Source organism: Cavia porcellus, unplaced genomic scaffold (genome assembly GCF_034190915.1).
Source record: "Cavia porcellus strain 051 isolate PalLab524CR breed Dunkin Hartley unplaced genomic scaffold, mCavPor4.1 scaffold_5, whole genome shotgun sequence".
Lineage (NCBI taxonomy): Eukaryota > Metazoa > Chordata > Mammalia > Rodentia > Caviidae > Cavia > Cavia porcellus.
Window position 1 is genome coordinate 53,116,529 of NW_026947488.1, and position 22,581 is coordinate 53,139,109.

The 22,581-nt window shown below is 44.5% G+C and overlaps 1 protein-coding gene across 2 annotated transcripts; it reads right to left on the reverse strand.

The window, feature by feature from the left end:
• Positions 1-10,118: 10,118 nt before the first annotated feature.
• Positions 10,119-22,581, reverse strand: Mon1a (MON1 homolog A, secretory trafficking associated). 2 transcript variants are annotated; one of them, XM_003476459.5, is made up of 6 exons: positions 22,312-22,581; positions 15,108-15,247; positions 13,009-13,494; positions 11,330-12,095; positions 10,499-10,646; positions 10,119-10,400 (listed from the first exon to the last, which is right to left on the reverse strand). In XM_003476459.5, exons 2-6 carry the CDS (start codon positions 15,232-15,234, stop codon positions 10,260-10,262), a joined length of 1,668 nt encoding a protein of 555 aa, XP_003476507.2. In that variant the 5' UTR covers positions 15,235-15,247; positions 22,312-22,581; the 3' UTR covers positions 10,119-10,259. The 2 variants fall into 2 exon arrangements, with proteins under 2 accessions (XP_003476507.2, XP_013015448.1); XM_013159994.2 differs by lacking the exon at positions 15,108-15,247.

A 22,581-nucleotide genomic window follows, 5' to 3' on the forward strand; every position in this document is an offset into this window, starting at 1 on the left:
TCCGCCCTCCCCCAACTAATCGGGCTCAGGGACTATGGCTCTTGTTCCAGTGGAGCTACTTTACACTGTGACTTACCAATTCTCACAACTGGGAACGAAGACCAGGAACCAGTGGAAGGAGCTAGGCATGTCTGTAATGCCACCACTCAGGAGGCTAAGGCAGGAGGATTGCCAGGAGTTCAAGGCCATCCAGAAGTACATAGTCAAGGCCAGCCTGAAGCATATAGCGAGACCCTGTCTTAGCAAACAACAAAACAAAACAAAAAATGCGTGTAAGGCTAGAGAAAGTTGTGATTGGCTCTAGCAAGAGGCTAGAAGAGCTGGGGATTTAGCTCAGGGCATAAGTATCTGCCTTGCAAGCTCCCGGTCATGAGTTCCATCCCAAGTATCGATATTAAAAAAAAAAAAAAAAAAAAAAAAAAAAGAGGCCATGTGAGGTTCCCTCCTCTGGGAGGGGCTAATTTTCCACACCTGCTCTGAGCAGTCAGTTTTAGAGCAAAATGTGTTGTGCTCTGTCTTCCCAGGGCACAAAGGGCCTGGCTCTGCTGACTGGACAGTTCGAGGTAGCTTATTTAAAGATCCTAAATCTGATCCTTCCACTAACAGTACGTGGAATCTGTAGAATGGAGGTACAAACCATGAACTCTCAGCCAGGCATGGTGAGGAAAACCTCTAATCACAGCTCTTGAGGAAACTGAGGCAGGAGCATCCTAAGTTTGAGCTGAGCCCAAGCAATTTAGCAATTTAGACTGGGTCTCAAAAAATAAAAAAGACTGGGAATGCAGCTCAGTGCAAAGGCTGTGGGTTCAATCCCCATTACAAAAAAAAGGTGGGTGGGATGGGAGCTTCTGTGACTGGTTCTGCTCCAGTGCCCTCTCCCATATGTGGAACATGGACCTGGGCTCCAAGTGCACCTCTGATCTGCTCTGAGGGCTTTCCTGGACCTAAGCTTTTCAGTCTTTGAAATTAGAATACAGTTCTGGTTAGTTGCCCAGAATCCTCTCTCCAGTCTGAAAATGGGCTGACGGGTGGAGTCTATGTCTGCTTTGTCATTTTCCTGCCCTGGACCTCAGCATCTATCCTTTGTCAGCGCTGGAGGGAAGACCTGGAGGAGTCCTAGCCTGATAGCCTCTTAGTCTGGTGCACCTCAGAGGGAGGGAAAGCTTCACAGGTGGCCCTGGATCTGCAGTGGGTAAGAGGGCTGCAGTGAGTAAGAGGACTGCAGTGGGTAGGAGGGGCTGGGGCAGGAAGGAGTCCAACAGGATTCAGCCCAGCCTAGGGCACTAGATCTTTTTCCTGCTTCCCTCTCCTAACCTTATTAAATGCTGTTCCTCCCAGGAGCACCTCCTCTCACAACTTGAGCAAGACCTCCCCCAGAAGGCCTTCAGGACTCAGTCTTCCTCAAACCCCTCTCTTGGTTCCAAAGAGTTTGAGTTACACCCACCCTAGCACAAATCACTATGAGTATCCCCCTCTTCCTCCAGCCCCAGTACAGGACTTCCCCTCCTGCCAGTCTGGAGTTCCTTGAGTACCTGCTGACTGAGATAAAAGAGAACATGAGGTGGCTACACCCATGCATAGAAAATATTGTGCCCCAAGCAACATAAAAAGCACTCCTTTCCGGAACCAGAATTGGCCTGGAAATGAATAAACACCCAGTAGAAACCCTGGCATGCTTCCAGAGTTTTTTGGTCCACAAGTCTGAAGATAGGCAGGGCAAAAAACTGTAATGAAACATTCTGTACCAGGAATTCAGGTCCTAAAGAGGTATGGGGTTTAGGAGGAAGCTTCACAGGCCCTCCTAGGTAGGTCTGGGGGCCCACCCTAGTTTTGGAGGTGCAGGGCAGCAACTATTAGTTCTGTGCTATCACTGAGGGGCACTATGGAGGCTGCCCTCAGACTGATACTCCCTTGGCAGCCTTAGTCCTCAGCAGGGTTTCAGAGAAGTACCCTTTGTCCTTTGCCATTGGTAGGCTCTGCAGGAGGGAGCAGGTAAAGTTTGTGAAGATGACTGGGTGATGGGTCCCTGTGGTGCTATGTTAACTCTAGTACTTCCTAGAGGTCAACTCACCAGGCCTACCCCACTGCCCTGCCATCTTGTCATCATGAACCAGGGGTGACCATTTGGCTTTCACTGGATTCCAAGTCTCCTCTGAGGCTCCCAGCCTCTTTCTCCAACCTAAAGATCACTTCACTGGCAGCAAAGGTTTCTTTTTAACTGCAGTATGACTACACTGCAGCTTTAGATGACTGCCATGTCCGACTGTTTTGTTTTGTTTTGTTTTGTTTGAGACAGTGTCTTGCTTTGTAATCCAGCCTGGCCTCGAACTCACTGTGTAGTACAAGTTGGCCTCAAACTCACAGCAGTCCTCCTACCTCAGCTCTCAAGTGCTGGGACTATAGGTGTTCACTACCATACCCTGTATCCTGCCATACTTTTATCTCGGGATTGAAAACCCCAAGGCCTTGTAGACTCCTCCAGCTTCACTGCAACAGTTATACCAGGTTCTTTGCCAGGTCCTTCTCTTTGCATATGCTGGTTCCCTTCCAGAACTTCAAACACCTTCTCTATTTACTGTTCACTCCTACGTGACTATTGTCCTAGGTACACAAACTTATCTATGACCTTCCCCTTCCTACCATGACCAGAATAGATGCTAAACTACAAGGAAGCTGAGAATCTGCCGGGGATAGGGGAGCCAGTAAAAGTGCTTCGGGGCTGACTATTGACCAGAACACCAGTAACACTCACGGAGAGTAAGCTTGCATCATCCTGGTCCCCAAGGCAGTGGTTTGGGGTCTTCTCAGAAGGAAGGAGAGGAACAGAACCTCAGAACAGCTGCCTATGGCCAAACCTATAATCCCAGCTACCCAGGAGGCAGAAGCAGAAGGATTGCAAATTCAAGTCCAGCCTGGAAAACTTAGCCAGACCCTGTCTCCAAATAAAATAGAAAAAGGGCTGAGGACATAGGTTAGTGGTAGAATATCCCTGGGTTCAATTTGAAGAAAAGTGGTGGTAGTGGTGGTGGTAATTGCAAAGTAGGCAAAAAAGACCCAGGGCATGTATGCAGGGTGAATAGCCCCCACCAAGCCTATGGCTGCTCCCCAGTGGGCTGTGGAATCTGGGTAGATGATCTGCTACCATGCACATTCCAATGTGATCTAGGCCAGGGCCAATGACAGAAGTTATACTGCCATTTCCTAAGATAGTTAAGTATCTTTGGCCCACGAGAAATACACAGACACAGGCCAGGGATTTGGCTTAGCGTCTTAAGTGCCTGCCTGGCAAGTGTGAGGTTATGAGTTTAATCCCTGGTACCACACACACACACACACACACACACACAAAACATAGACACATGCTCCAACATTTTTAAAAATCCGTTTTATTCATAGATATGAAGAGGAGGAGGAGGAGAAGAAAGAAGAAGAAGCAGAAGCAGGAGCAGGAACAAGAGAAGGAGGAGGAGGAGAAGGAGAAGGAGAAGGAGAAGGAGAAGAAGAAGAAGAAGAGGAAGAAAGGGGCTGGGGAGTTAGCTCAGCGGCACAAGCACCTTCCTTGCAAGCGTGCGGTTGTGAGTTCAATCCCTGGTACCGATAAAAACGAAAAAGACAATAAAAAGAAGAAGAAGAAAAGAAAAAGAAGATGAAAAACTACAACAAAATTTTAAAGTTCATCAATCAGTGGGTAACAGTGGTACATACATTGCACATTGTCATCCCTAAATCTTTCACTCAGGGCACAAGACATCTGCCTTCAATTGTCTGAACACTACCAGCACAAATCTTTCTCTTCAGTGAACTCAGAGAAATCAGTAGTATAACTATCTTAGCTATTTTTTAATATGCATGTACATACACATATACATGTTTTTTCTTTCAGTTTGTCACATTAATGAAACAATATGATGTTTAGACATGTGTGTCTTATTTCACTAATGAGTATGTTCTCAAGGTGCATCCATTTACCTATAAAAGTCTCCAGTTTAAAAAAAAACTCTCCAGTTTATCATTCTTCATGGCTGAGTGGTACTCCATTGTATAAAAATACCACATCTTTTTTATCCATCCCTCAGTCGATGGGCATTTAGGTTGTTTCTAAGATCTAGCTATTGTAAACTGTGCTACTATAAACATGGGTGCATATATATCCCTGTGGTATGATGTTTTTAATTCTTTTGGGAAGATACCCAGAAGGGGAATAGCTGAGTTGAATGGGACCTCCAGTCCTAGTCTTTTAAGGAAATGATTTCCATAGTGGTTGCACCAGTCTGCATTCCCACCAACAGTGGAGAAGTGTTCCTTTTTCTCCACAGCCCCTCTAGCATTTATTATTGGTTGATTTCTTGATACTGTCTTTCTGGGCTGAGGTGGAATCTCAGTATTGTTTTAATTTGCATCGCTCAGGGCCAGAGATTTAGCTCAGTGGCATAAGCACATGCCTGGCAAGCACAAGGTCATGAGTTTGATTCCTGGTACCAAGAAAATAAATAAACAAACAAATAAATAAATAAAACAATTTGCATCTCTCAAATGACCAGTGATTTTGAACACCTTTTCATGCTGTTTGTATTTCTTCATCTGAGAAATGTGTATTCATCTCAGATACCCACTTTTGGAGTAGGCCTTAAATCTAGGAGGACTGACTTTTTTGTGTTCTTTATATGTTCTCCATAGTAATCCTTTGCCTGAGGAACAGCTGGCAAACATTTTCTCCCAAGTTGTGGATTGTCTCTTCACTGTGTTGGTGGTTTCTCTTGCTGTGCAAAAGCTTTTCAGTAGGATGATTCTTTGTTGATTCTTTTTGATAGTTCCTGTGCAATCTGGGTTTTGTTCATAAAGTCTTTGCCTACATCAATGTCTTCAAGAGTTTTATCTCCTCTATTTTCCAGCAGAGTTAATGTTTCTGTTTTTTTTTTTTTTTTTATACTGGGAATCAAACTCACAACCTCATGCTTACCAGGCGAGTGCTTGAGCCACTGAGCTAAATCCCTGGTCACATAGTTGCTATTTTAGTATTAACATCTTTGATCCATTTTGATTTTAGCTTAGTGCATGATGAAGGATATGGATCCAGTTTTAATCTTTGGTATGTGTACAGCCAGTTTTTCCAGCACCATTTATTAAAGAGGCTGTCTTTCTGAATGTGTTTGGCACCTTGGTCAAAGATAAGATGGCTTAGTGTGTCTGCAGTTGTTTCCGCATCTTTAATCTAGTCTAATGATCATCAGGTCTGGTTTTTTTTTTTTTGTTTGTTTGTTTTTTGTTTGTTTGTTTTGCCATTCCCCCCGCTGCTTTATCACAGTAGCTTTATAGTATAATTTCAAGTCAGGGATTGTGATGCCCCCTACTTTGTCTTTGTTGCCCAGGATTGTCTTTGCTATTCTAAGTATCTTCTGGTTCCAGATGAATTTTTGAATTGTTTTTGCTAATTCTGTGAGGTATGCTATTGGAATTTTGATTGAGATTGCATTGAATCTGTATAACAGTTTTGGAAGTATGGCATTTTCACTCCTATTGGTTCTCCTACTCAAGAGCTTGAGATATCTCTCTATTTTCTAATATTCTCTTCAATCTCCTTGTTCAGAGCACTGTAGTTTTCAATGTAGAGGTCTTGTACATCCTTCATTAGATTAGTTCCCTAGGTATTTCATTTTTTGAATGCTATTGTAAAATGAATTGTTTCCCTGATTTCTCTCTCAATGAGTTTGTTATTTGTGTACAAGAAGGCTATTGATTTTTGAGTGTTGACTCTGTAATCAGCTGTTAATTAATTTGCTTATTAAATCTAGTAGTCTTTTGGTGGGGTTTTTGGGGTCTTCTAAATAGGGTATCATGTCATCTGCAAATAATGATAGTTTAACTTTTTCCTTTCCTAGCATATTCCTTTTATTTCTTTCTCTTGTCTAATTGTTCCAGCTAGAGTTTCCAGTTGAATAAGAGTAGACAGTGAACATCCTTGTCTTTCTCCTGATTTTAGAATAAAAGTTTTCAATTTTTGTCTATTTAGAATGATGTTGGTTGTTGATTTATCATAGATGGCCTTTATCAGAGTGAGAAGACCATCTATTTCAATTTCTGTAGGGTTTTTATCATGAATGGGTATCATGAATGGGGACCTTGTCAAAAGCTTTCTCTGCATCTGTTGAGATGATCATATGATTTTTGTCCTTGCTCTGTTAATATGGTATGTTACATTTATGAATTTACATATGTTGAACTATCCCTACATCCCTGGAATGAATCCCATTTGATCATAGTGTACAATCTTTTTGATGATTTGCTGCAGTCTGTTTGCCAGTATCTTACTGAGGATTTTTGCATCAATGTTCATTAGGGAGTCAGCCTATAATTCTCTTTCTTAGTTGGGTCCTCCATTGGTTTTGGAATCAGAGTAATGCTTGATTCCAGGAATGAATTTGGGAAGATTGTTTCCTTTTCAATTTCATTAAAGAGTTTGAGAAGTAGTGGTGTTAGGTCTTCAGTAAATTTCTTGTAGAATTCAGCAGTGAAACCATCAGGGCCTGGGCTTTTCTTTATTGATAGGTTTTTAATTACATTGATTTCACTTCTTGATATTGGGTTATTTAGTATTTTTATATCTTCTTGATTCAGCTTTGGTAATTCATATGAATCTAAAAATCTGTTCATTTCTTCTGTATTTTCCATGTTGTTAGAATACAAGTTTTTGGGGCTGGGATTTAGCTAAGGAGCATAAGCACCTGCCTTGCAAGCAGGCAGTCGTGAGTTAGATCCCTGGTACCGATAAAAACGAAAAAGACAAAAAAAAGAATACAAGTTTTCAAGTAGATATAAATGATTTTCTGGATTTCTGCAGGGTCTCTTGTGATTTTGCCATTTTCATTCCTAATTATGAGAATTTGAGTCTTTTCTTTCCTTTTTTTTTTTTTTTTTTTGATAAGTTTGGCTAAGGGTTTGTCCATTTCATTTAATATTTCAAAGAACCAACTCTTTGATTCATTGATTCTTTGTATTTTTTTGTCTCCAATGTGTTAATTTCTGCTCTGATCTTTATAATTTCCTCCCTTGTATGAGCTTTTGGTTTAATCTGCTCTTTTTCTATTTGAGATTCAATATTGAGTTATTTATTTGTGCTTGCCTGTTTGCCTGATATTTACTGCTATAAATTTTTTTATATTTTCCTCTTAACACTGCTTTCATTGTGTCTCACAAGTTCCAGTATGTTGTATTGTTATCATTCAAGTGTAAAAACTGTCTAACTTCTTCTTTAATTTCATCTATGACCCATTGGTTGCTCAGTAAGGGTACTATTTAATTTCCATGTGTTTATGAAGTTCTTGTGGTTTCCTTTGGCATGGATTTTCAATTTCATTGCACTGTGGTCTGATAGTATACATGGGATAATTTCATTTCCTTTAAATTTATTTTAGCATGTTCTATGTTCTATTTTGGAGATTGTCCCTTGTGCACCTGAGAAGAATGTGTATTCTGATGTTGTGGGGTAGAACACTCACTCTATAGACATCTACTAAGTTCACTTGCTCAAAAGATTGATTTAGTTCTAATATTTCCTTATTGATTTTTATCTAGTTGATCTTTTTGTGACAGTGGAGTATTGAGATCGCCCAATACAATTGTATTAGTGCTTATTTGATTTTTCATGTCCAATAGTAATTGTTTTAGATAGCTGGGTCCCCTGGTATTTGTTGCATATATACTTATTATTGTTATCTGTTCTTCTTGGATTGTTCCCTTCATGAGGATGTAATGACCTTCTTTATCTCTCTCTCTCTCTTTTTTTTTTTTTTTTTTTTGTCTTTTTCCTTTTTACCGGTACCAGGGATCGAACTCACGACTGCCTGCTTGCAAGGCAGGTGCTTATGCCGCTGAGCTAAATCCCCAGCCCCTTTCTTTATCTCTCTTAATCAATGGTTTGAAATTCACTTTGTCTGCAAATAGAGTATCTATCCCTGCTTTTTTCTGGATTCCTGTTGCATGGAGTATTTTCCATTCTTTGACTTTCAGTCTATGAATTTCTTTTTCAGTTAAATGTTTCTTGTATGCAGCATATTGTTGGATCTTGCTTTTTGATACGTCCTGCCAGTTTGTCTTTGACTGGTGAATTGAGACCATCAACATTGATGGTTAAAACTGATATATATTGACTTATCTTTGTCATGTTATTTTCCTGTTGTTGGCTCCCTTTTTTTTATTCCCTCTGTTTGCCTTTCCTGATGGATTCCTTCTATTGGGGTTCATGGAGCTTTGTCCTTATTATCTTTTTCTAGAATGTCCTTGAGAACATTTTGAAGTGCTGATTTGGTGGTCATAAATTTCCTCAGATGTTCTTTGTCATGGAAGTGTCTTATTTCTCCAACTTTGAAAGATAGTTTTGTGGGATACATTCGTCTGGGTTGAAAATTGTTTTTCTTTAGAACTTGGAGTACTTCACTCCAAGCTGTCCTTGACTTAAGATGATTTGGCCTAGTCCCTTTTTTTGGGCACTGAGCCACTGTCTTTTTCTGTGACCCTTAATCTCAGTCACAGATTATCAGAGTCAACAGCTGTTTAGAACAATTATGTCAGTTGTGGCTGTAGTGGTACCAATAGCATCATACACAACTGCCAGCCAGTGCAGTCCTCCACATCCACCACTCCCCTCCACTGCCACGTGTCTTTGCAGAGGCCTCTGGGGTAACCAACTGACACCATCACTGTGTACCCTACATCCCCAGATTCCAACAGTTCTCTCATGCAGTGAGTCTGGCTCCAGCTCCAGGCACAGGCACCGCCACCTTGTTCTTCATTGACATTTTTCTTTTTACTTTTTACTCTCTCTGTGGGCTTCAGTTCACACTTCAGACTCTTCTTGGGTCCAGGGAACCCACTTCCTTCCTCTTTATTTTCATCGTGATGTTATAGTCTAGTCTGTCTTCTCTGCTGCTTACTCCAACATTGATTTTAGTGACAAAAAGTCTTAGCCCAACTTTCAGACTATGTGAGGATTATTCTGACAGCTTAAAAATTACATTCAGGGCTGAGGATTTAGCTAGGCAGCTCAAGCACTTGCCTGATAGGCATGAGGTCATGAGTTTGGTCCCTGGTATCAAAAATAAATACATAAATAAATAAAAATTACATTCAGTGGACACTTTTCTCCCATAAATACTCCCTACACCTTTTGCTTTCTTGGCCAATAGCAAGGTAGAGGTCTCTTCACTGCTTGGGATGTGCCCAAGGTCTCATGGTAGAGCAGGCAGAGTGAATGGGGCTGCACATTTACTGCTGATATCCCTGAGATGGGCATTTACTGGGCTGTTGCTGGTGGCTCATATAGTTCTGACCAAGAACAGGGTGATGGAGAAGGCCCAGAATAGCCAGTTGCATCAGCTTTATGGGGGTAGATATGCTCCCTTATAATTCAAGTGAGTCTCCTCTCAGGTCCTGTAGCTCAGTGATGGCAAACCTTTTAGAATTTTTGATAACAAACTGCTCTGTGTGCCATAGGTTCTCCATTACTGTTCTAGCTCATTCTTAGGTGCCATTTTGAGGAATGTGCTGATTGAGGGGGGAAGCAGAAGCAGACACCCCTTTGTGAGAGGCCTAAAGAGGGATTGTTTCCCCAGAGGCCTGTAGCTACAAGAATGACTGAATTTGTACTGAACATTGGGCTGACCATTAAGTGCTGCCAGCTGCCCTGAAGCTCAGACCACCCTGCTTTCATCATTCTCAGCTCAGCCCATGCTGAAGGACAGCAGTCCATTAAGCAAAGCCATAGACAAACCAATGGTGGTGGAATGGCCTTTGGGGCATGAGATTAAGAGCCCCATCCAGCGACTGAGAGGGGAGACAGGCATTGGAACACACTGAAGATGAGAGCAGGGGAGTAAGGGTAAGACAGTGATGCCTGACAAACCTTTATTCTGTATATGGCAGGACTCCAGCTGAATCAAAACAGCCCTAACCCAGGTGGAGCTCAGAATGTGTGACCTACACCAAGTGTAACGGTGGAAGGAAGGGGGCTCAAATATTCCTGTACCTCCGTGTATGAGGAAACATACAGGGCTGAGGAAGAGGATCTAAAGTCTGTATGTGAGAGGGAAGGGGTGAAAAAAGCAGTGGTAGATCACGACAAATATCTTCTCCAAAGCACTTTAATGCACAGTAACCCACAGTCCTTGACTGTTGGCTAGGCAGGAAAGCCAGCCCCACCTTGAGGCTCCCACAGCTTCCCATGCTCAGTGGTCCTGGGAGGGCTGAGTCTGTACACATTCCCATCAGTAGGTGAGGGGCGTGAGGATGAAGAGGCGGTCTTCCTCCTTACGGATCCAGCGCATCAGCTTATGGATGGCACTGACAGCTGATGCCTTAGTCCCCAGAGGGCTGTAGCACATGTAGAGCTCAAAGGCGCCTGTCACCTGGATGAAGGGGCAAAGGGTGATCATCTAGGACAGATGCCCTTTGAGGCCTCTACCCAGAACCTCCACAAAGCCCAGCCCATCCAGGGCTACCTTACCCAGGCTAGGAGGTTCTCGTTGGGGCCTGTGTAGTAGATGGTCTTGAGTGGGCGGGAAGCATTGTGGGCTCGGCTGTGCAGGTACTGGTAGAGCCCTAGTAGTCGCTCCTGTTCCTCTTCACTGGTGTATGGGGCCTCAATCTCAGGACTACAGGATGGGGGAGTGAATTTGCAAAAGGTATGACTTCTATTGCCTCCTCTGAAGATCTGGAAATACCTATTTCTCACCAGTGAGACCCTACTACATGTCTCATTCTCTAGATGCTTCCCTAGGTCAGGGCATTGTCTTTCCACTACAGAAGTATCGCTGGGAGGGACTAGTACCCTGTTCCCTCCCACTCCCCAAGTTCATGGTGTCTTTGGGGACCCTTCATTGGAAAGACCAATCTGAATTTCAGCATCCCAGAGAGAGTGACAAGCCTAGAATATAGAAAGGTCTAGGAAAACTTCTGGGCCAAAAAGAGGTTAGAAGTTGGCACTTCTGAACAGATCATTCACTGGGAAAGTGGATGAGGGAAGGCTCTGCATCCTGGGCTAAGCCAAAATGATCCCTAAGACAGGTACTCCAGGGCAAAGGACCTGGGAGAGCTCTCTTCCAACTTCTTCCCTAGGCATATTGGTCATTTCTAGCTTTAAGGGCAATGAAGTAGAGAAGTGAATGCCTGAGGAGTAACGGGAAGTCTGGGTCTCTGGTATCAGAGTAAAAGAGCCCCCAACATATTGGTTCACTCCTCCTACACGTGTGGTTATCTTCAGGGCTAAATCCTCTAGCTAAAGACCAACCAGGCTGCCCTTCCCATATCTGTTTCCCTGAAGCATGCCCTCCCTCACCTGGTGAAGAGTCCTGAACTCTTGGACTTATAGAGGAAGTGGCGCAGGTCAGGGATGCCCACTTGGGCAACGCTGTAGCAAGGTGTGCGCAGTGCATCCCGCAGCATCAGGTGGGCTCCGCGCTTGCGAAGGCGTTCCTGAAAGCGCCGGCGGCAGTCAGAGACAGCAAAGAAGTCCTCTCGGTCCGTGGAGATGAGCAGCAGGCAGAGGTCAGTGTCGGGCTCCAAGTATGAGATGTGTGCATGAAAGAAGCCTGCCGCGTTGAACTTGGGCAGGCACACTGGTGTCCACGCCTCACCCTCACGGAAGGACGAGGAGGAACTGATGAGGTTGAAGAGTAGGTGCAGATCAATGGGATGCAAGAATTGGTCCTTGCGGCGCACGAGCGCTACAAGTTGATTGTGGGCCACCAAGATGGAGAAGACCAGGCTGCGCACACGCGCCTGCTGCAGGCTGGCACTCACGGCGTCCCGCACAGCCGCGGCCAGGGGCAGACACCTCGCCGCCCCCATCAGAAAGCTGGGGTCTCGCGCCATGAGCTGCAGCAGGTTGTCGGTGATGCGCTCTGAGCCCGAAAGCAGGCGCCGTAGATCGTAGTTCTGCTTCTGCTGGAAGATGTGGCTCAGCTGTGCACCCGTGAGAAGGCTCAGGATCTGATAGTAGATGTAGAGCAGCTCTTGTGCTAGCTCTTGTGCCGACTGCCGCGTACGTGCCACTGCCACCAGCACCAGTGGGCTCCGGCGGACGAACACCACCTTGTAGCCATCTAGGGGCAGAGGAGGGTATCAGCCCCAGCCCCTTCCTCAGGAGCCTCCCTAGCAGGTCCTTTCTCTCCTCTGCCAGCTCCGGACAGCTCTTGGCTGACCACATCCTCTCCTGGCTGGGAGCTCTGTACTCTGCAGGAGCTTAAGGGGTTTGGAGCCACTGCCCCCTTTCTCTGTCACTGGCCTCACAGATTGACCCCCTCAAAAATACAAAAAGGTAATCACTATGTATAGCTAAAATGTACCAATAGAAGTTGATTTTTTTTAGCCGGGCATGGTGGCTCACACCTGTAATCCCAGCACTCGGGAGCCTGAGGTGGGAGGAACGCTGTGAGACCACCCTGGACTACAAAGTGAGCTCAAGGCCAGCCTGAACTGCATAGCGAGACCCCATCTCAAAAAAAGACAAAAAAAAAAAAAAAAAAAAAAAAAAGAAGAAGTCGATTTTTTTTTTGGTCTTTTTCGTTTTTATCGGTATCAGGGATGGAACTCACGACTGCCTGCTTGCAAGGCAGGCGCTTATGCCGCTGAGCTAAATCTCCAGCCCCAGAAGTTGATTTTTTAAAAAAGGCAGGCTCTAAAGAAAACCACAAACACATTCTTATGTGTGGTAACTCTGTTGGCAAGGGTTAGGAGGTCTAGGGACCAATTTGGTTTTCGTTGTTTTTTGGCACCTCCCCAGGCATTTCTCACCACTTCTAACAGCAGGGCTCATGTCAGAGCCCCACACATCCCCATGAGGCCGCTGACAGTGCTGCTATCCTATATTTGGATGAGGACCTTGAGGCTCAGAAGGGTAAAGAACTGACCTCCTGGCACAGCACATCCCTCTTCTGGTCTGTGGGGATCCAAAACCTGCTCTGAAGTAACCCTGGCCAGTGGAGCTCTCCCTGCTTCCCTCTTCAGGTAGCTCACCTGCATGAATGGAACGGATGGCATTCTTGTCTGCCTCCAGGAAGGAAACTAGGGCCACCATGACACCCATGGTGCTGGAAAGTGCTTCCTCAGAGCCATGGCGGGAGTAAACCGGCTTCCCTGCTTCACTCAGCACGAAGACGTGCTTCTGATGCAGGCGCCATGCCTCTGTGGCATCCTGTTCATCCCCTTCACTTGTGCCATCCTCTGGAGGCTCTTTAGCTGGACGACTGGTTGTACCAGGGGGTCCTGGCCAGTCCTCAGAGCTTCCAGGCAGCATCTCCTCCTGCAGGTCACGGGCCACGCCTGTCAGCTGGGTACTTAGCTCACTGAAGTCCTGGCTGATCTGACGCATGTCAGTGGGCAGTGGCGGGGGACTCCCAGCACCCTCCTTGGAGCTGTCACCGGAAGCTGGTCCATCCTCTGACTCATTCAGGTCTTCATAGGAATAGGCATGGACAAACATGGCACCCTCCTGCCCAGCACCTGCAGGCCAAAAGTGCTGGTGCTTAGAGGGCTAAGTTTAGGGTTAGAGTACCTGTTGGCAGGTACTCTTTTGAAGGTGCCTAATGTGGCCCTTCTAGCATGGCCACCTGCCCTGATAGGACCGAGACACTTTTCCCTTCAGCTACTCTGCATGGTGTCTGCAATTTACAGATCCATCTCCTCCCATCACACCTTGAGTAAGACTCAGCCATTGTGGCAGCAGGTATATGCCTACCTCTCTCACATTTATCTTGCAGCCCATCCCCTTGCCCATCCTTTGCCCATCCCAGTCACACTGGCCTTTGTTCATGTGTTTTTTGGACACCCTTAACATGCCCCAACTTACCTTAGGAACTCTGTACCTACTTTTTGCCTCAAAAGCACTCCACCTTTTCACAAGGCTGGCTGCCTTTCATACTTCAGCTCTTGGGGAAAATGTTATCTCTTTTACCTGACCCCAAAACCAGGTACTCCATTCTCTCTCTCTCTCTCTCTCTCCTCTCTGGTATCCTCTGGGAAGCTTGCAAGCTATTGTTTGTCTCCCCAAATGTAACAGGAATCCTCAAGGGCAGTCTGCTGTGTGCCTATCACCTCTCCCCATGCCTGAAGCACCACCCATACTTGGTGAATCTCTCTGGGGGAAGCTCCCCTACTCACTCAGGAGCTCTTGATGGACTCCACTGGCCTGTGGCTCCTCCAGGACAGGAATAGATAGACCCAGGGCTCTGAGAGAGCTACACAAGCACTGCATCACTGGATTACATCTCCAGGCCCCATCACTTATTTTCTTTGTTCTCTCTCTCCCTTCCTTTATTTTCCTTTTTTCTTTTGTGATACAATGGATTGGACAGAGGACCTTGTGCATACTAGGCAAGTGCTCTACCACTGTGCTACATCCCCAGCCCTTAGAAAATATTTTTTTATTTTGAGACAGGGTCTAAGTTGTCCAAATTGGTCTTAAACTTGTGATCCACCAGCCTCAGCCTCCTGAGTAGCTGGGACTAGAGGTGTGTACTACCGTGCCTGGCTGCTTTACTGTTTTTTTTTTTTTTTTTTTTTTTTTTTGTACCAGCGTTCGAACTCACTACCTAGTGCTTGCCAGGCAGGAACTTATGCCACTGAGCTAAATTCCCAGTCCCTTTACTGGTACTTTTTGACCAAATGGATAAACAGGTATATTTTGAATCTCTATTATGATTTGGCACCATACTATGCATGCGGATGTGACTGTCATATGCACAGAGTGTGCAATCTTATGGAAGAAAAGATGGGCCATATGCACATAAATAATCACAAAATAACTAGTATCCTAAAACAGAATTTAGTCACAGCAGGCTCAGTCTGTGAGGTTGTGCCATTTGAGCTAAGACCTAAGAAGGGGAGAAGGAGCCAGAGAAGTGCACTACACACACTGAAAGGAGGCAGGGTTGAGCAGTACAACAGGAAATGGAGAGGATGACCAGATGCAGTCCAAACCCAGCTCTCCACAGCAATACCAGCAGCTGACAATACCCAGTGAGTGACAGAACAAGTGCCTGAACAGGTGGGGCGAAAGTGTTTGGGAATCCCAATCCCAGCACTCAACTGGCTAGGGCTGTACAATCTGCCTGTACCTGGCTCCATCCCCTGGGCCAGTCCTGGCGTGGGGCTCTCGGCTCTTTCCACACTCTGTCCATCGGAAGGAGCCAACATGCCATCAGGGCAGTCACTGCTTCTCTTCCTCTGCACATCAGCAGCCATACTTTGGGCTCTCCTGTGGGATGAACCAAAGCATCACAAACAGCAGAGGGAAAGTGCAACTGGTAGAGTCCCTGGCATCATCCCCATTGGGAAGTACAGGAAAGTGTCCCCTTTCCAGGACCCCATCAATGCAAATCTCTGGGGAGGGGTTATGTGTGTTCCTTTCTAAAATAATATGAATTAGCCAGGCGTGGTGCTGCACACCTGTAATCCCAGCACTCTGGAAGGCTGAGGCAGAAAGATTATAATTTATAACCTAGCCTGGGCAACTTAGTGAGACTCTGTATCAATCAATAAATAAATGAATAAACAATAAATACATAATAAAAAATTTAAGAGGTGTTCAGTGTGAAGGCACTGGTTTCAATCCCCAGTACTATTAAACAAACAAACACGTTTTCTTTTCTGATTATGAAAGGAAGATGTTATTTGTTGCCGAAAGCTTGGAAAACTCAGAAAAGTATAAAGAAAAGTCACCATATTCCTCATGTGGTAACCTTTCACCGTGCCTACTTTAGTGTCTTCTAGTTTGTTTCGTACTAAAGATTGAACCCAGGGCTTCACACTGTAGTGGACCTTTATTACATTCTCATCCTTTCATTACTTCATTTTATTTTTGTCTTTCGGAGACAGAGTCTCACTATGTAGTTCAGGGTGTCCTTGAGCTCACTTCGTAGCCCAGGCTGGTCTCAAACTTGTAATACTCTTACTGCCTCGGCCCCCTAAGTGCTGGGCCACACCTGGCCATTTCATTTTAAAAATTTAATTTAATTTAATTTAATTTAATTTAATTTAATTTAATTTGAGATACTCACTAAATTTCCCAGGCTAAGCTTGAATCTTTTTTTTTTCTTTTAATTTTTTCTGAGTTTTGTTTATTTGTTTTCCTCTTTTTGTGATAGGGTCTCACTGTATAGCTTAGGCTGGCCTTGAACTCCCAGCAATACTCCTGGCTCAGTCTTCCAAGTGCTAGGATTATAGGTGCCCAATACTACATCCAATTATATTTTAATTTTTAAGAAAATAAAACACACAAAAATCATACAAACTTAAATCTTTTTAAAATGTATAACAGAGTGTGGTGACATATGCCTGTAATTCCAGCACTTGGAAGGTTGAGGCTGGGAGATCATTGCATGTTCTAGAACAGCCTGGCCTGCAAAGTGAGTTGAAGGCCAGCCTGGATTACATAGTGAGACCCTGTCTCAAAAAAAAAAAAAAGGTATATAAACCAGTGGGATATCACAGGCCTATAATCCCAGCACATAGGAGGCTGAGGCAGGGAGATCACTGTAAATTCAAGGTTACCCTGGACTACATAGTGAATTCAAGAGCAGCCTGAACTATAGAACAAGACCTGTTTCAAAACAAACAAACAAACAAGCAAAGTACATAAAATGCAAAAATTTTTAACAAACTGTTAACAGATGCTAACAGTGTCAGGGCAGCACCCTAAGTGTATGTGGGTTATATTATGTAATCCTGGGGAGTCCCCTGTGAGGCAATCTTGCTAACTGTAGATGAAAGAATGGAAAGAGAGGTTAAGGTGCTCAAAGTTACTACAGGAAGAAAGCACGGATAGGGAACTGTAACTATACCCTGGTGTCTTTCACTTCACATTCTGTCAACACTTTGCCATTCAAAACGGCAGTAATTTTTTAAAATTTTAGTCCTTGCAAAAAAAGAGGTGAGATAGAGCCAACACACTTTTCTTCAGGTCGGAGCTCTGTTTTTCTCCTACTATCCTTTTGTATTTCTTGAATTTGAAAATCATCCAGACCTAATCAAGCCTTCAAATGACTGTAGCCTGATAGATCCTGTGTCTGAACTACCTAGCTAAGCTGTTCCTAAATTTCTGGCTCACGAAAACTGTCAGAGATACAATATGTGATTTTTTGTTTTATTTTATTTATGTATTTATTTTGCCTTTTTGACATAGGGTCTCACTATGCAGTTCAGGCTGGCCTTGAATTCACTTTGTAGCCCAGCCTGGCCTCGAACTTGCAGAAATCTCCCTGCCTCAGCCTCCTGAGTGCTGGAATTAGCCACGTGCACCACAGTATGTAATTGATTTAAAATGCTATTTTTGGGATCATTTGTTACACAGCAATAGCTAAATAGTTTTAATACCAAATTGACTATGAATGGTGGCACACATCTGTAATCACAGCACTTGTGAGGCTGAGGCAGAAGGATCACCATGAGTTTGAGGCAAGTCTGGGCTATAAAAGCAAGTTGAAGGCCAGCCTGCACTACATAGTGGGACTTTATCTCAAAAAAAAAAAAAAAAAAAAAAAAAAAAAAAAGAAATTGACTCAGTCTATCATTTATATAGAAAAAAAATCTACATTTACAAAATAAAACGTAATTTACATTTTAAACAAAGCAATGTGCATTTAAAGTCCCAACATACATTCCAAGTAGAATTGATATAAAATCAGTAGGTGTTGACAAACAGGGCTGACTTGTATCATGGCTGTTGCTCCATGACACTGCATCACATCAAAGCAGCAGCAGGCTGGGGGTGTAGCTTGGCAGTAGAGCACTGGCCTCTCATGCATGAGGACCTGGGTTTGATTTTTGGCACTGGAAAGATGGGGGTGAGGGAAGCAGGGAATGCTTTAAATATTTTATATCCTATTATTATAATTTATTAAGCATCTACTAAACATGTTTTCCTTGTGTTTTAGAAAAATGGGAGATGAGATTTGATGAGAAAAGCATTATACTTTTTCTATTTAAAATGACAGAGCAAAAATAAATGAATAAAAAATAATTAAAATAAAATAAAATGATAGAGCAGGGCCAGGGATATAGCTCAGTGGCTCAAGAGCTTGCTTGGTAAGTGCAAGGTCATAAGTCCAAGGCCAGGTACAAAAAAAAAGAAAGAAAGAAAAAATTAAACAACAGGGCACAGGCTGGGAACGTGGCTCAATGGTAGTGCTTGCCTTGCATGTCCAAGGCCCTGGGTTCAATCCCCAGTACCACAAAAAATAAATAAATAAAAAATAAAAAGGCAGTCCTGGAGGTATAGATCAGTGATGAGTACTTGCCTAGCATGTCAAGGCCATGGTTTTAATCTTAAAAACAAAAACAAACAAACAAAAAATATAACAAACATACAAAAACTTTCTAACACTAAAAATAATAATAATAATCTCAGCCTGGTGGTGCACAACTGTAGTCCCAGGACTTAGGAGTCTGAGGCAGGAAAATAAATGTGCTTTCCAGGTAAGCCAGGGCTACATACTGAGTTCAAAACTAGCCTGAACTATATAGCAAAACCCTGGCTCAAAAAACAAAACAAAACAAAAATTGGAAGTAAACACTAAAGTAGTGATTCCAGACAAAATGGTCAACTTTCATAGAACTGATTACGGATCTTTGTTGTTATTGTTGTTCACTATTTTGTTTTTGAAACAGGGTCTCATCATATAGTTCAGGTTGGCCCTATATGTAGCCCAGGCTGGCTTGGAATTTGCAGCAATCCTCCTGCCTCAGCCGCCCAAATACTGGGATTACAGAGGTATGCCACACCTCGACAGCTTATGGATGTTGGGGCAAATTCTCTATCCAGAATCTGAGCACTTCTCATTGGCTCTGGGATCACATTAGATAATCCACCCTTATCTCATAAGAACCTCCCAACCAGTCTCTCCATTTTTGTCTATGCTCCTGCACAGTATGTCCTTCTTACAGCTCACAAAGTGTATTGAAACAGAAATCAGGTCATGTAATTCCTCTATTCACAACTCTGTAACGTCCCAATTCACTTAGCAAGAAAGCTGATTTTCTCACAGAGAGGTACAAGGTCTTAATCTACCTTTCTTCTTTCGAGTGTGGTTGTGTGTGTGTGTGTGGCACAGAGGTCTAAACCCATGGCCTTTGCGCTGAGTGACATCTCCAGCCAACTCCTCTCTTTTTCTCTCTTTTTTTTTTTTTTTTTTTGAGACAAGAGTCTTGCCACGTAGTTCAGGCTGGCCTATGAACTATGTAGCCCAGGCTGCCTCGAACTCTCGGCAATCTCAATCTTCTGAATGCTGCATTTACAGGTATGTACCACCATGCCTGCTGGGCCCCCAAGACAAGGTCTCACTATGTAATTTAGGCTGGACATGAATCACTCTAGTACAGCTTGGCCCCAAATTCATGGTGATCCTCCTGCCTCAGCCTCCCAAGTGCTGGAATTACAACCATGCACCATGCCCAGCTCCCCCCCACACACACTTTTTTTTTCTAAATTTTGAGACAGTTTCACCAAGCTTCCAAGTTACTAACAGTGGGTTTGAATTTACAATCCTTCCTCATGGGGCATAGTGGCACATGCCTGTAGTCCCAGTACTCTTGAGTCTGATGTAGAAGGATTGCAGCATGTTCGAGGTCAGCCTGAGCTACATAGTGAGCTGAAGGTCAGGCTGCACTATATACTGAGACCCTGTCTCAAATTAAAAAAAAAAAAAGTTCTTCTTCCTCAACCTCCCAAAGCACTAGGATTATAGGATGGGCCACCACTACTGTGCCTGGCTCTCCTTTCACCTCATTTCCAATTCTTTCTCCCCACTAATTCTGCCTCAGGCCAGTTACATGGGCCTAACAGCTTTCCCTAAGTATCCTGAATGCTCCTTTCCTTCCAGCCCTGCCCTTGCTGAATGTCCCCCTGGGCCTCACACCACACATTTTTCTGGCTGGGCCAGTGCATGCCTTCCTCCCTCATTTCCTCTAGTTTGTTCCTCAAATGCTACCTTATCAAAGAGGCCTTCCAGAAAGGCCTCTGGTTTACTTCTCTGGGCTGAAAGTCATTCTGTGTCCTGCTACAAATTTCAGCCCATCAGGGATGTAGGACTAGTCCCATCACCATTTGCCCAACAAAATCTTTGGCAGAGAGAGAGTGACAGATCTGTGATAAACTCCCAGCTCTAGTGCACTTATAATGAGGAAAGAAAATCCTGCCCATGAAGACTTGTCTTTGGTGGTAGTCAAGTATTTAGGAACAACGCCTCTGTAGTCAGGTAGACTTGGTTTTACTGATCTTAGGTTTCTCATCTATAAATTAGAATTAATGATAGTACTGATTCAATGGATTGTAGGAGAATAAATGAGGTAATACATGTGATTTGATTACCATGGTACAAAGCAGGTACCATAAATACATATTGTTTTTGTTTTGTTTTGATTTGGTTTGGTGGTTTGGAGATGGGAGATGGGGTCTCACTATATAGTTCAGGTAGTCCTGGAACTCACTATGTAGCCTAGGTGGGCCTCTGAGTCGCAGCAGTCCTCCTGCTTCAGCCTCCCAAGTTTTGGGATTACAGGTATGGGCTGCCATACTTACGTAGTACTCAGACCACCTAACAGTACTTTGAGATCCAGTGGTCTCTGTCATGTCAATCAGTCTTCTGAGAGTTTGCTCTACTGAAACAGATCCTGGATGATTGGCTTGGCATTTGTTTGTGACCTTCAGCTCTAGCTGAAGAGATCTACCTATGATATCAGGCTAAAAGAACTGTCCATGGGCCTCAGGCTGGGAGTACCACCAGGTTATCTGGCTGTTCACAGGAATTTTAGAAACAGAGCACTAGCTCTCTGCTACTCCTAGAAGTCTCTCCTAAGTTTAATTCCTTGATCTGCAAAATGTCCCTGCTCTGTGGCCTTGCACTTCTGGGTCAAAGATCCAAAGGAAAGACACAGTGGTACACATGTATTATCCCAACTACTGAAGATGGTTTGGCAGGAAGGCCAAAAATTCAAGGTCAGTCAGGGCAACTTAGTGAAACTGTCTCAAAAAATAAAAAGAGGTGGGGATATAACTCAGTGGTAAAGTGCCCCTAGGTCCAATCCCTAGTACCACAAGCAAAAACCAAAACAAAACAAAATCCAAATAAGATCTATAGAAGCTTGATCCCTAATTAATTTCAGCAGACTGAGTCTAGGTGTGTCTGAGTATATCCAACCCAGTACCTCCATGGGAAAGTTTAGGTGTCTACGGCTAGTGGATGCTTCTTTTACAATTCCCTTGCTATGGGAGATCTCAGCATCTCAGCCTCTTCAGTGTTAGTCTAGACTCCTGCCAGAAGGCCTGAAGAAGCAAACAGCTTTCCGGATACCCTAGAAACCCAGGCAGGAGGGCTGAGTGTATCATAGCAAAGTCTACTCTAATCCCTACTGGAACTTCAACCTGTATAGCTGAAGCTCCTTGGAGCTCTGAAGCAGGAAGGGAGGTCTCTCCAAACAAGCCCTGCATGCCTCTATGGGTATCCTTTTCAGGTACTCTTTTCTAGATGCCTTCAGCACTTACTACTTTCCTATACGTACCCAGCAGGGCTTGAGGCAATGTCACTAAACAGGCAGGCACAATCAGCCCGTCTAGTGTGTCTCCTCTCTCAGGTGGCCCTGGAGTAGGCAGGTCCTTGCAAAAGTTCCTCCCTACCAGTTCCTAACTATCTTGCTTCCTCTTCCTGCTTAAATAGTGCCTTCACCCTGCCTTAACCATTTGGGGAATGGGTCATCAGGAGGACAGTTCCAGGATACACAGTGTTTGACAGGACAGGAGCCAGGTGAGGTTGTGCTGTGGTTGGTCCAATAGAGTGCCTACTCTCTGATGAAAGCCTAGCATAGTTCTTGTGACTTCTGGCGAAGGCTGGTCTCACTTTTCAAGCAAACTTGAACCTAGAAAGGGACAACTCAGTTATCTAAACCAGGTTACAGTCCAGAACAAAATTCCAAGTCTCATGATCCTTCCGAGGGCTGCCTGTCTCACTCTCCAGCAGCTCTGTCACTTTTTAAGAGGACTCTAAAGATCGAGCATGTGGGCATTGAAGGGGATGGATCTGACCTAACACCTACCTCCTACCGAATCTTGACCATCCACCTGGCCAAAAGTGGGTTCTAGGCCTCATTTTTTGGATTTTCCAGCTGGAGGGCCAGCCGGCTGGGGATCACCAGGGAGATCCAGGCCTCCTATTGCAAATGGTGCTGTAGGTAACAGGGACCCCAAGTCATCAAGCCCCTCCCTCCAAGGATGACAGCTTTCCTGACTATCCGAGCTCTCAGGCCACGTGGGTGGGAAGTCGGACTCACCTATTTCTTTGGGGGGAACACCGGGCGTACCGGGGAGTGCCAGTCACTGTCCTCTGCCAGACCCCCGGGGAGACATGGGTGTCCGACCGGCTTTGGCCAGAGGGCGAAGGTTTGCGGGGCCCCGGTCCTTTGCGGACACAGACATGGCCACAGTGCAGGTACCGACTCCTCCTACCGGCCCTCGCCCGGCCGCGACATAGGAAGACAGCTATCGGTGCTCTAGCTGAGCTCAGGCCCAGCTCCGGTCCCACGGCCCGACCCAGCCCGCCC

Bases quoted from the DNA above. Each gene is read 5' to 3' on its own strand.
- Mon1a (XM_003476459.5), bottom strand. From the start codon at position 15,234: ATGGCTGCTGATGTGCAGAGGAAGAGAAGCAGTGACTGCCCTGATGGC. The intron at 13,495-15,107 runs GTACAGGCAGAT...TTTGGCCTGCAG, and splicing joins GGCCCAGGGGATGGAGCCAG to GTGCTGGGCAGGAGGGTGCC. The intron at 10,647-11,329 runs GTGAGGGAGGGC...CCCATCCTGTAG, and splicing joins AGTTCAGGACTCTTCACCAG to TCCTGAGATTGAGGCCCCAT.